This window comes from Pteropus vampyrus, unplaced genomic scaffold, assembly GCF_000151845.1.
Source record: "Pteropus vampyrus isolate Shadow unplaced genomic scaffold, Pvam_2.0 Scaffold469, whole genome shotgun sequence".
NCBI lineage: Eukaryota > Metazoa > Chordata > Mammalia > Chiroptera > Pteropodidae > Pteropus > Pteropus vampyrus.
In genome coordinates, this window is record NW_011889250.1 from 605,967 (window position 1) to 620,296 (window position 14,330).

Consider the following 14,330-nt stretch of genomic DNA (forward strand, 5'->3'; position numbering starts at 1 on the left):
TCAAAACCACAATGAGATACCATCTCATATTTGTTAGAATAGCTATAATCAACAGGATAAGTAATAACAAATGTTGGAGAGGACGCAGAGAAAAAGGAACTCTCATACACTGTTGGTGGGGCTGCAAATTGGTACAGCCACTAAGGAAAACATTATGGAGGTTCCTCAAAAAACCAAGAATTGATCTACCATATGATCCAGCAATCCCTCGACTGGGTATTTATCCCAAAGGCTTGAAAACTCATATCCAAAAAGATATTTGCACACCGATGTTCATAGCAGCATTATTCACAGTGGCCAGGACATGGAAGCAACCAAAATGTCCTACGATAGCTGTTTGGATAAAGAAGCTGTGGTACATATATATAATGGAATATTGCTCAGCCATAAGAGATGAAATACTGCCATTTGCGACATGGATGGAGCTCGAGATAATCATGCTAAGTGAAATAAGCCAGATGGAGAAAGTTGAAAATCATATGATGTCACTTATATGTGGGATATAAACCTAAAAGCAACATATGAACAGGACAAACAAACAGAGACTCATGGACATGGACAATAGACTAGTGGTTACCAGACAGTAGGGAGGTAAGGGGAGGGGAGGGGGAGGTAGAAGTGTTAAAAGGGGTGAAATATGTGGTGACAGAAAGAAATCTAACTATGGGATGTGAACACACAATGTAATATATATATGCCTTATTGTTAAAATATACAGTAGAAACTTAGAAGATTTCATTAACCAGTGTCACCATAAAAAAATTGAAATAAATAAAAACATAAACGGAGAGAGAAAAAAATGGAATGTGAAAAGTATACAGTAAACAATGGAAACAGGATGGCATGCAGCTAAAACAGTAATAAAAGATAAATTTATAGCTCTAAATGCTTAAATGAGATAAGGTTTTTTATACCTTAAGAATTTAGAAATAGAATGTGAAATTAAACCTGAATTAGCAGAAAATACTAGTGATGAAAGCAGAAATCAATAAAATAGAAAATAATAAAAAATTGGTAAAGCCAACAGTTAATTATTCAAATAGTTAACAAATTTGCTAACACATAAAAAAAGTGATTAAGAGAAAACACATATCATCGACATCAGAAATGCACAAGGGGACATCACCAAACACTAACAAATGTTAAAAGATAACAAGAAAAATTATGAATGTATGAATATAGATCCAACTTAGAAATAAAAATGATAAATTCTTTGAAAAACACATAGTGCAAATACAAATAGCCCTAAATCTCTTATTTGAAGTTGTAGTAAAAAAGTCCCATGATTAAAACTCCAGCTTCAAATAACAGAAACTGGTGAATTCTGTCAAACATTTAAGGAATAAACATTAGTAATTTTACACAAAATCTTTCAGAAAATAAAGAAGGGATACTTTCTAATTCATTTTAGGAGGCAAGCATAAAATACCTGACAAGGATGTCTCAAGACATTACAGATCAAAGGGGCAACATAGTTCACAAAACAATAGCAAACTGTACTCAGCAAAATAAAAATATATTATAGAAATGGTTAATGGACCAACTGGGTTAACCCAAGAATACAAAATTACTTCAACATTTAAAAAAACAATCATGGAAAACACAGAGACAGAGAAAAACGATGTTATTATATCAGTTGATACAGAAAAAGCAGCTGACAGAAGTCAGCACTCATTAGCAAAACTCTCAACAAAGAAAATAACTTCCTCGATCTAATTTTTAAAAGTATCTATGAGAAGCCTACAATAAACATCTTATTTAATGGCGAAATAAGGTGCATTTTCCCTATAGAAATAAAAACAAGACAAAGATGTAGGTTCTTAGCACTTCCACACAAATTGCAGTAGAGGTCCTAATCATTATGATAATTATATAGATAATAGAAAGAAAAAAAGATTATCTATCTATCTATCTATCTATCTATCTATCTATCTATCTATCTATCTATCTATCGATCGAGAGAAGGAGGGAGGGAGAGAGACAGAGGAAGGAAGGAGACAAATAGATAAATGGCTTACAGATTGGAAAGAAATAAAACTATTTGTATTCACAGATGATATCTTAATTTACACAGAAAATCCTAAGGAATATATTTTTTAACACTAGTAAGACTAATATGGATTTAGTAAGGCCTCAGGATAAGGGCAGTATAACCAACTATATTTCTATATGTTAGCAACAGTTAGCAAATCACTTTTTAAAAATATCATTTATAATAATGTTAAAAACACATAAAAGAGTAGTCAAATTCACAGAGACAGAAAGTAGAATGGTGGGTGCCAAAGGCCGGGGGGCGGGGGGAAGAGAATGAGGAATTAGTGTTTGATGGGGACAGAGTTTCAGTTTGGGAAGCTGAAAAAACTCGAGATGGATGTGGTCACACTTGCTTAGCAATATGACTGTACACAATGCCACTGAATTATATAATTTAAAATGGTTAAAATAGGTAGGAATAAAATTAATAAAGTATGTACAAGACCTCCACACCTAAAACTTCAAAACACTGCAGAATGAATGGAAAGAAAACCTAAATAAATAGAAATATATACTATGTTCATAGATTGGAATACTCAATAGTTTTAAGAAGTCAATTCTTCCAAAGTACAATACTACCCTATCGAAATCCTAGCAGCATTTCCTCACAAATTACTTTTAATTACAAAATGAAAAATAACTATATAAGGAGAAAATGAATCTTAACCAAGTGAGCAAAATTAACATCACCAATAAGAGGCAAACTGACATCATGGTTCTGCGGATGTGATATCCTGAAAAGGAAACATCACTTATGTACTATTTCAGACAAAAACACATAACCAGAATTTAATCATGAGAAAACAACAATCAAACATAAATTTAGAGATATTCTATACAATAACCACCCTGCAATCATCAAAAATTTCAATGTCAAGAAAGGTTGAGAAACTGTTCCAGATTAAAGGAGACTAAAGCAACATGGTGAGGATCTTGTATCAAGCAGAGAGGGATCTAAACAGCATGACTGGGACAGTTAGAGAAATTGGAGTAGGAATGGCAATTCGAAGACATATATTCTGAATTTCAAGCTGCTGTTCTGTAAGGAAACATCATTGATCTTAATGAATACAGACTGAAGTACCAAGGAGCAAAGAAGTGTAATGAATGCAACATACTCTCAAAATGGTTCAGAAAAAATAATAATTGGAAATATGCGTAGTAGAAATGATAAAGCGAATATGGCAAAATGATAAAAACTGGTAAACCTGGGTAAAGAGCATATGGGACTACCTATTACTATTTTTGTAACTTTTCCACAGGTTTGAAGTTATTTCAAAATCAAAAGTTAAAAAACATCCCAGTAGGCACTTTTGTAGAAACTGACAAACTGGTTCTATAATTTACATTCAAATGCAAAAACAATAAAAAGAGAACAAGAATGATGGAGGCTTTACATCACCTGATTGCAAGACTTACTATATAATGTTACAATTATCCATACAATGTGGTATTTGGGTGTAAGGATAGATCAATAGAATCTCGTAGAAAATCCCGAAATAGACTCTTACATATGGTCAACTGATTTTCAATAAAGGCACTAAAGCATTCAAGGAGGATAGGACTGTTTTCTCAAAAATGGTGCTGGAACTGGAAATTTGTGTGGAATAAAATGAACTTAAACCCACAACTCACACTGTGCACAAAAACTGCTTTTGAGATTGGTCACAGACCTAAATATAAAAGCAAAAAATTATAATACTTGTAGGAGGAAACATGGGAGAATATCTTTACAATACTGAGGTAGACAAAGGCAAAGATTTCTTAAGACATGATGCATAAAAGAAAAAAATGATAAATTAGACTTATCAAAATTAAATTTTCCTGCTCATCGAAAGATAGCATTAAGAAAATAAAAAAGGGAAACTACAGGCTGGGAGAAAACATTTTCTATAAAGGAATTATAAGAGAATACATAAAGATCTCATGTAACTCAATAGGAAGACAAACAACATAATAAAATTGGACAAAATGTCTAACAGATAATCCACAAAAGTGTAGCCTGAAAAGATAGTCCCATGTTTAGTGACTGATAAAATATAAATTAAACCACCATTAATCATCACAACACAGACACTAGAGTGGCTAAAACTAAATGTCTGGCAACATCGAATGTTGGTGAGGATGAGGAGCAACCAAATTCTCACAGAATGCTGGTGGCAGTGTAAAATGGAGAGACCACTTTGGGGAAGAGGTTTGCAATTTATTATACAGTTTTGATACATACATTTACCATCTGTTCCAACAATCCCACACCTAGAATTTATTCTAGAGGAATGAAAACATGTTTACAAAAATACTTGAACACAAATATTCATAACAGTTTTACTTATAACTGCCCCAAACCAGAAACTCAAATGTCCACTGACAGGTGAATAAGTAAACACATTGTAATATCTTCATACAGTAGAATATATGCCATCAATAAAAAGGAATAAACCATAGGAAGAATCTTTCAGATATCAAATTTTGTGAAAGAAGCCCAAAATAAGAGTCTCCTAAGAGCATATAAACAGCACGAGGCAAGAATTTTTAGTTTTTGTCTCTTTCAACCATTGTTGTATCCCCAACACTTTGAATAGGGTATAGCACATAGTTGGCTCTCAATATAAATTTGTTAAATGAATGAATGATTTCCTTGAAAATCAGACACTACACTTTGTCTCTCTACTTTCAAGATGAAATACTCCTAGCATCCAATTATATCAGTCATATTAAATATGGCAAAAATGTCCACTTGGTCCAACTGAACACACCCAACACTAATGTTCATGTGATAAAAATCCAGTCAGCAAACTTTTAGAAACACGATTATAGACCCCTGTGGGTTTTTGCCACAGCCATCTCTAAGACCAGGACCACACGAGACATCCAGAGGCAGAGAGATAGCGACTCCAATGTAATCAGTCCACTGGAAAGCAAATGTTATCCTCTTCCACCGTGCTTAGAAGCTGGTTCCTCCCAGGTAAACCTTGGAAGGTTGGTATTTTCTTGGGGACTAAGGAGGTCAGTGTGTAAAAAGCTCTCATCCATGCATAATAGGACATAATAGGTAATACATGGGCTCAAGGGAACGCAAAAAGACTGGCGGTGTTAAATGTGTTACTACATGGCAAGTGCTATTATTATCATTACTGCTAAAGTGTAAGCATTTTCATTTGTGTCACTACATGGTCTGAATTAAGGAGAGAGTGCGTGTACTCTCTAATTACTGATGATTGTTTAGTCACTTATCACAGAATCTTAAAATGAATTAAGTTTCTATCTTTTATTCAAGTTCTGTACTATGGTATTTAAAGAGAGTTGTTACATTTTTCAGAAAATAAAACCTATCATAATAAGAAGTACTTCTAACTCAATTTGATTAGGTTGGTGGTTTAATGGCTTTAATGTCAAATGCTAAATGTCAGCTATTTGCCTGAGTTAGTTTACTTACAACAGTAAGACAGCTTGGTTTCTCCAGAGTCATTTTTAATTACTGGCTTTTCAGTTGGCAGGTTCAGTTTTTTTTACAGTATTATTTTCCTGTAATTAGAATAAAGTTTGAACTAGATTTATGACAAATTCCCCAAAACAGCAAAGGAGTGTGAGGTAAAAATGGCTGAGTTCTGTTTAGACATGCAAAGTTGCCTTTAAGTCATCCACCTGGAGACACCCATTATGAAGCTGAATTTGGAGGTCCGGAGATAGGGAGATAAATCAGATCCAGAAATGGAGATTCTGGGGTTATATACATAAGGGTGGAGAACGGCTGAAGCCTTGGAACTACCTACAGTTTGTAAGAAAATAAGAGGGCTCAGAACTCAGCCCCAAGGAAGGTGATTTCCCAGAGGCCAATAATTAACATAACTTTTAATGTTCCAAAAGCACAATATAGGTTCCTTTAAGCAGACATTTGCTGAAGCACATTCTGCATGCACTCACTTGTGGGCCATGAAATTGGACAAAAACATAGGAAACGTGGAAGTCTGATGCTCAAGCTTGAGCTCACCCCTCCCTACCCCACAGCCCCACCTCCTTGCCATGAGGCTATCCTGCTGGTTTACGCAGGGGTCTATAATCGTGAAAATCAACCACTTCTTATAAGAGCAGATAAAAATAAAACCCATAAATGAAATGTGAGACACATAGCCTCACACTAATCCCCTTGCATTACCAAAATGCTACCTGAGTAAGCTATAATATAACCCTGTCTTTGAGCCTACGTCTGTGGGAAAACAACCTGTTCTTAAAGTTTTTGTTCACCATATACACACCCTCCTCACCACCCCCTGCAAATGGGTGGAAGTAAAAACAATGTTTTAGTGGTCCACAGATTTCCATCCCTCACTTCCTTCAACACATATAAAATGATGTCCACACATTCACATGTGTGGACATGTGAGGGCAGCAGCACGGGAAAGAGAGCAATGAGCTCAGATTTGGTAAGCCAAATGTGACCACTCGTGTTCACATCTCAGAACCAATAGCAGTGTGTTCCAACACTGACGTGCTGTACATAGGGACCAATCAAGGCTATGTGATTATTCACTGTACAACTCTCCACTTGCAGGTACAGGAAACACCATTTGACCAAAAATGAAACAGCTTTAACTACTGTGCATTTTCTCAGGAAATGACTTAGAGAGAAGTTGCAGCATAGGATAAGGTGGTGATATTCCAGTGACAAAAACAGAGAGCTTGTGGATGATTCTAAGCCCACTGATTTTCCCTCTGCCCATCTTTGATTTGGGTAACTTTAAGAGATACCATAAAGGTGGTAGAGGTTAGTCTTCTGAAACACAATCATAGTCAATGGGCAGAAAAGTCATGGCCGCAGAAAAATGACCACCAAGCCAGTGGGTTGGTGCCTCAGTCTACAAGGTATTGATCAAAAGAAAGTCACTTGCTAGCACAAAGTTGGCAGATTGACTCAGTTATTAAAAGAATAACTCACTCTGACTGATATTTCAGTCTAGAACTGTAAAATTACTTAACAAGGAACTTTAATATGTAACATAATAGTAATATGTTGAAAGGAGAAAAACTACACAATAACCTGTGTATATGAAAAAGTTAACTGTAAAAATCAAATTTCTATGCAATTCCGATAAAAATACAAACTGATTCATATGGAAGACTGAAAGACAATCATCAAGATTATTTAGAAAAATGGTATAGTAAGGGTAAAGATATTCGTTAGTTCAGGCTGCCATAACAAATACCAGAGACTGGGCAATTTAAATGACAGACATTGATTTCTCACAGTTCAGTTCCTAGCTCTGAGATGGCCACCTTCTCCTTGCTGTGTCCTCATGTGGCAGAGAGAGATAGAGAGATAAAGAGATAGAGAGATAGAGAGAAAGAGAGAAATAGAGAGAAAGAAAGAGAGAGATCTCATGTCTTCCTCTTTAAAGGTCCTATCTCTAATACAGTCGCATGTGGGAGGTGTTTAAAACTTCAAAATATGAATTTTTTCTGGGGGCAGGGGGACAACTTAGTCCATAGCAATAAGTGAGACTATTTCTCTCTATATAGTAAGATATATTATAAAGCAATATACTGTTAGAATATTGTGGTACAGAAGCTACTGGATGAAAATAGAGAGCATAGAAGCAGATCTGCACATACAGAAATTTCACATGACAAAGGTGCTAGTAAATTTATTTATTACAGATGAGGTTATTCATTAGATAGTGACATGGCATTGATATAGAAAAATTCTTATGGTAAAACCCTAGCTTATGCCAGCAGAAAAATCAATTTCAGAAAGAGTAAAAATGATGTAAAATTATATCTAGGATATATTTTAAAACTCTTGCAACTCAATAAGGAAAAGACAAATACTTTAAAGAAAAACAGACAAAATACAGTCTATTCTAGTTATTTGTGGTAGTTATTTTCTGTAAAGTCACTGCAAACACAGAATTAGTAAATACTGAGTCATTGTTCTCAGTGGAAAAACAGAGAGTTTATTGCAATTGTGGTCATAACATTTTCATCAACCGATCAATACATAACTTTGTTTTATGTGTTTGTTTCTATTTTATTAACATTGAGCTCACTGCCAGCAGTACTGTAACTCATGCTTGAACGAAGAGGCTTATCTAGCAGGTATTTCTTCCATAAGGCACATCATGGCCTTCCTCACCTAGGAACACTAGACAGCACTTCAGCACAATGCTTGGGGCCATTTTAAACAGCAAAATCACCAATGAAAAGCACAAAATATAAATAGACCTCAGAAAGGACACCTGTTTACAGTAGGAGAACTAAAACAAGAAGGCAGACCTGACCTCAGCTGGGAACATGTACCTTGGGCGACTCAAAATTTTTCACTCCTCTGCACCTGTCCATGAGTGAATATTAATTTTGGGGTTACAAAGAAATTTTAGTGAGTAACAATTTACAAGTATGGAATCCATACAAAGAGGATAAACTATATAAATGGGCAATTCAATGGCAATTAAACTAACAAAAATATGTTCAACTTCACTATTTACTGGTTAAGTCCAATGTAAAATTACTACAAATTACTACTGGACTTCTAGGACATTGGCAGAATCTGAAGTTCTGATAATACCACATGCTGGAAAATGTGGGGAAATGAGAATGTGTGCATCGCTGGTGGGACTGTGAACTCTTCAACCACTTGGAAAGGCAATCTGGCCGTACCTGGTAAAGGTGGGAAGTGCACGCCCACAATTCCACTCTCAAGTCTCTATCATCAGAGGACTCTCACCCACAGGGACAAGGAGGTATGGACAGACTTTCTCATAAGACAGTTCTATCAGTGAAAACAACCAACCTTCATTCAGCAGGAACATGCATGATTAAAGTGGAACTGACTCATTGAATGGAATGCTGTATAATCGTTAAAATGAACAAAACCTACATGTATTAACATGAACTTTCAGACTGAAAAACCGTCCTCACCAATCTCCAAAAAAAAAAAAAAGGTACTTATATGCTATTTACAAGAGACCTACATAAAATGGAACATAAAAAGGTTGAAAAAAAAGTGGGACAGGAATAGCAAACAAAAAGAAAGTAGGTGCAACAATATTATTTGGCAACTGAACTCAAGGTAAAAAGCATTAAAAGAGACTTAAAACAAAACTAAACATAAGCTATATTGCCTCAAACCTATAGGTATTTAAGAACATACACACGAATTTAATAAATAAAAAATTTATAGAAATTGTAAACCCAGAATGAGTATAGATGACTTTCACAAATTTTCAGATATCTGTAACCCATGTGGACAAAAAAATATATAGACTTTTTTTTTATAACATACTTAACATGTGATCTAATATATAAATCGAGATATGTGTGGCCACCATCAGAGCTCACATATTTTTTGAAATAACAGGAAATAGTCACAAAAATTAACCATATCTAATTGGTCACAAAGAAAATCTTAACAAATTACCAAAAGTAAATACATCCCACATTCACTGATAATAAATGCAACAAAAATCAGAAAATAACAAAAAACAAAAACCCATGTGTTTGAGGGCAGGAGCGGGAAAAATGGAGCCAAAATGGCGTTCAGAGGAAACTTTATAGCTTTAAGTTGCATTTGCTTGAAAATTTTGAATGACTAATAAAAATTACTTTTTTAAGATGTGAAAATGACGTGAAGATCATTTGAGTTAAAATTTGCATACAATGAAATGCACAAGTGTTAAATATTCCATTAATAATACCCACCAGAATAGCTCAACTTAAAATGACTGACCAGACCATATGCTGGTGAATACATGCAGGGACCAGAACTCTCCTACCTCTGGTGTGAGCGCAAAGTACAGCCACCTCAGGAAAAGGTCTGGTATTTCTTACAAAACTCAGCACACATATACCCTATAAGCCGGAAATTCTACTCCTAGGTATTTACCTAACAGAAATGAAAATAAACTTGCCCACAAAAAACTTGTGTGAGAATATCCATCACAGCTTATTTGTAATAGTCAAAAGATGCAATCTGCTCACGTGTCCATCAAAAGGAAAATGGATAAACTGACTGGCACTGTCATAGCATGGAACACCATTCAACAACAAAAAGTAGCAGCCTACTGATACATGTACAACATGGATCTATCTTTAATACAATGCTAAGTGAAGGAAGCTGGGCTTAATTGGCTACGTGCTGCAGGATTACATTTCTATGAAGCTCTGAAACACGTAAAACAGGTCCACAGTAGGAAAAAATCAGAACAGTGGTTGCCTGGAGAAGGAGGGGAGTTGACTAGGAAGTTACATGATAGAACTTTCTTTCGCCAGTGACAGGATGTTCTATGCTTGAATAGCAGTTTGGATTGCAGAGGTTTTTGCATTTCTTGCACTTTATTAATGAAATACTTAAGATTTGTACATTTCATTGTACATAAGTTTTAACTCAAAAAAAAGCAATCTTGTTAATGATTCCCACGCTGAAAAATTTCAGGATAAGTGTACAGATATATACAACTTGTAAAATGAGTAAAAAAAAAATAAGATGGATTGATGGATGGAAAGATAGGCAATAAAGCTAGCACAGTATAATGTAAATGGTAGGATCTAGTTGGTAGGTATATGGATTGCATATTACTATAAAACTATTTCTACTTTTCCATGTGTTTAAATTTTTCACAATGAATGTTAGGGAGAAAAGGATATCTTAAAGCATGAAGAAGGTTCTTGACAGGACAATTCAATTTAGATATTAATTTTCCCCAAATTTATCTAAAAATTCATTATAATTCCAATCAAAATACCATTATGAATTTTCAGAGAAGTTAGGGTACTCTTTAATAAGACCCATGAAAACTTATATAATTATTGATACATGACAGAAAAACTTAAATTTCTGTGTGATCAAGAAATAAGACAAATACTTATGAAAAATCATTAAGAAACAATGTAAGGGTGATGGGCAAGGGTCATGAAGAGATGGTTGACAAAGAAGTATGAGTGCCAGGAAACACCTATCCTCCAGCAGGCCTCAGCAGTGATGGGGAGGGAGAACAAAGCAGACGACACCAGTTTTCCTCCTTCCGAGCAGCAAAAGTGAAGATTCAGAAATCAGGTTAGAGGCAAGGAGAAACGAGTCCTCTTAATGGGTGGGAGGGAGCGACCTGTGCATGCCAAGTGCATGTCCACTTTATAAACAGGTGGGTACATCCTGTGCCACTTTTTGCCCTACTCTTCAGAATCCCCCCTAGAGAAACTGTCCACCAGTCTCGGGACACAAACAGGGAAACCACTGTGGGTGTGGAAGCAACGGAAATTCCTGCCACTGCAGGAAAAGTCATGCACTCTGTGGACAGGAAGAAAGATTATCAGGGAAATTTGAAATATACTGACACGCTGTTAGTTAAACGTCAAATATAATATCATTTATGTAAAAAAGTAGATAAAAGTGAAATACTCTATCTCTCTAGGTACACACAGGTACTAAATGCTGAGAGAGGCCCTGTTTTGGCATACCTATGTGACAATGGAGGCCATCCTGGGGCAAAGGTCAGAGGGACGGGTCAGGGTGAACTTTCACTTTACCAGAACTGTCCAAATTATTTGCAAGAATGTGTTGATTTAATCCATAATTAAAAATGAGAAGAAAATAAGTGTAAAAATATTGTTTTTAAAAGTGAAATTTAAATATGTAAATATATTTGTTACTTACATATTTAACAAATTACATTATAATCACATTTATATATATGATATTATATACGAGCCCTGAATGGCTTCTTCCTGCTCCTGACCTGGGTGCAGTGGGACAGAGCTTTCAGCAACTCTCAGCCTCGTCATTTTTGTTCTGTTCAGGCCTTCGATTAGTTTATGTTTGGGGATGTCTCTGTAGTGTATGGCAGGAGGAGGATGGACTTTTTCTGAGCATGAATTTACATCATAAATTAATGAGACTAGATTAGATTTAGAGCTTGAAAAGAGAAGTATAGTCAGTCCTCATTATTTGCGGATTCCATATTATAAAGTATAATGTTTGCCATATATTTATATAAATTATGATCTAAATGTAAAAGAAAATAATAATTCAGTGTTTGAAATGATTTATACCGTTTTCCAAAGTCTTGCAGACATTTCCTTGATGCAATTTCTTCCTTCCTCACTTGAATAATTATTAAGGATTCTCACAAATCGGCCTTGTGTAAGCAGTGCCTGATATGTGCTCAGAGGACCCCAGCCCACCCACCACGTCTCAGTGGCCCAGTGTTTATGAGGCACCGGGAGACATGGATGTGCAAACACTGCTCAACTAGGCAACACACAGTGTCTGTGTCACTGCTCAGAACATTTGGAAGTTCACAGCAGGAAGCTATGGCTCTCCGATATGTCTGGGTAGGAAATGAGGACTCCAACTGCCACTGCTAGCCTCAAACACAGGCTCTAAAGAGTGATTCTCAGGCACATGCTGACATAAGAGGTCCAAAGCGGAATCTTCCAACAATGGACGGCTGTGGTGAAAGGCGCTGTATCAGGAAAGAGACCTGAGTTCACAGCAGGAACTGTTCACAGCTCAATAAAGTCCTTGAGCCAGGCTCCGATCCTTTGTCTCCTCATCTTCATCACCGAAGAAGGTTTGAGACCACACCTACAATTGTGGATTGTGCTGGGATTTCAGGAAAAACTGCCTCTCTGGTTCCAAATGTGTTTGGATACCGGGTCCCAGTGGCCCTGGGCAACCTGGTATGCATGCTGATATTCCTACTCTGGAAGGTCATGATCACAGAAGAAACTAGCAATTTCTGTTTTCATGACATTTTCCCTAACATTAAACTGAAAAATACAATTGTTTTCCAGCCCAAATCAAGCACATTGCCATCCTTGTGTGAAGTCCAGCCTTGTGTGAACTTCCAGCAAATTTGGCAAAGACATGTGCTTGCTGGATTTAAAACCTGGATTCTTACATAACGGAAACCCTCAGAGAATGAGAAAATGGTTTGAGGAAAACAGATACTTACTGAAAGTTATGATTTGGGCTGTGTGTTGGACCTAAAAAGAAAAGAGAAGGACACGTTATTAATACTTTGTGATTTGGAGTCAAACTTTTTCCAATCCAGCCAATGGTAGCTGTAGCCAACGGTGCTCATTTGTGGTGAGCTGTCCTCCGCCAGGCTCTGCCCTGCTCAGGAATAGGAAAACCGTGAAGCACGGAGGGGCACTCTGTTTATGCAGAAATGTTTGGATGTATTTTTGGAGTTTTTGTTATCCCTCTCCCCGATCTGACCTCGATTCACGAGATCTATTCTACTAATCAGTGACAGAATGGTCTGCCATTTGTGTGACAGGCTGGGGCATTGCAGAGACCTTCTCACAACTGAGATGAAAGGGGATACACTTCTAGCCATTTAACTCTGTCGCCACCTGTGAACAGAACTGTCATCATCACACTGGGCCAGGTTTCTGTTGGGTGGTAGGTGCTGGACCTCTTGGGGGAGGGGAGACCTCCAGGGCTGTGAGTGGCAGCCTCCCCACAGGGTGACCTTGTGACACACGGCCTGCCCACTAAGTCTCGAAGCTCAGCTTCGAGTATCATGTTCTACATCCAGGTTTAGACCCTCCATCTGTGTCCCTTTTCTTTTATTACCAGTGAATAGGGAGCAGGTTAAGCCGAGAACATGCACAAGGGGAAAGGCCCTGGGGAAAGGCTTTATTGATTTCCTCTCTGCTGGTGTGTGCATGCTCAGTTTCAAACTGCAAATTAATCTTGCACATGGTGGCTGTGATGCTCCGTAGCTGCAAACTAGCAGGCCCACACTGCTGCCACTTACCAAGCCGCACGAACAGGACACCTGTGGCGGTAATGGTCTTCACCCCGTTGGTGGCCACGCACTGGTAGTAGCCAGTGTCCGTTGTGTCCAGGTCTTGGATTCGTAGCCGAGAGCCATACTCTGTCTTCCGGATGATGACACGCCGGGGCTCCTGCACGACTGGGGCATCATTCTTCAGCCATCGCACACTTGGGGGCGGGTTGCCGGCCACCTTGCAGTGCAGAATTGCGGTCTGGCCTTGGACTATGGTGATATTGTTCACTGGCTCCAGAAAGTTCAGAAAGTAACCTGCAAAGGAGAGTGTCACAAAAGAGCAAACTTCAGTGAGGGCTGGAGGGAAGGGCTGCCTGGGCTCCTTCTAGGAGCTGCCTGGGGAAGGCTTCAATTTCTTTCACACACATACAGTACACTCTCATTACTGGCGGTAATTGTGTTCTAGAATGTTGCCAAGAACACTGAATTAAGGAATGTGAAACCACTACTGTGGCTTAGCCTCTGGTCACAGTGTTTACATCAACCTACTACACAGTCTTGTTTTAC

At 37.3% G+C, this 14,330-nt stretch overlaps 1 protein-coding gene across 1 annotated transcript in view; it reads right to left on the reverse strand.

Annotated features, from left to right (window-relative positions):
* The window catches only part of ROR2 (receptor tyrosine kinase like orphan receptor 2), a 213,192-nt gene that overhangs the window by 22,418 nt on the left and 176,444 nt on the right, over window positions 1-14,330 (reverse strand). Inside the window, exons 3-4 of the mRNA XM_023524482.1 lie at window positions 13,791-14,078; window positions 12,981-13,011 (exon numbers count right to left, since the gene is read on the reverse strand). Of these exons, the coding sequence (XP_023380250.1) occupies window positions 12,981-13,011; window positions 13,791-14,078 (319 nt within the window). The remainder of the gene's footprint in view (window positions 1-12,980; window positions 13,012-13,790; window positions 14,079-14,330) is intronic.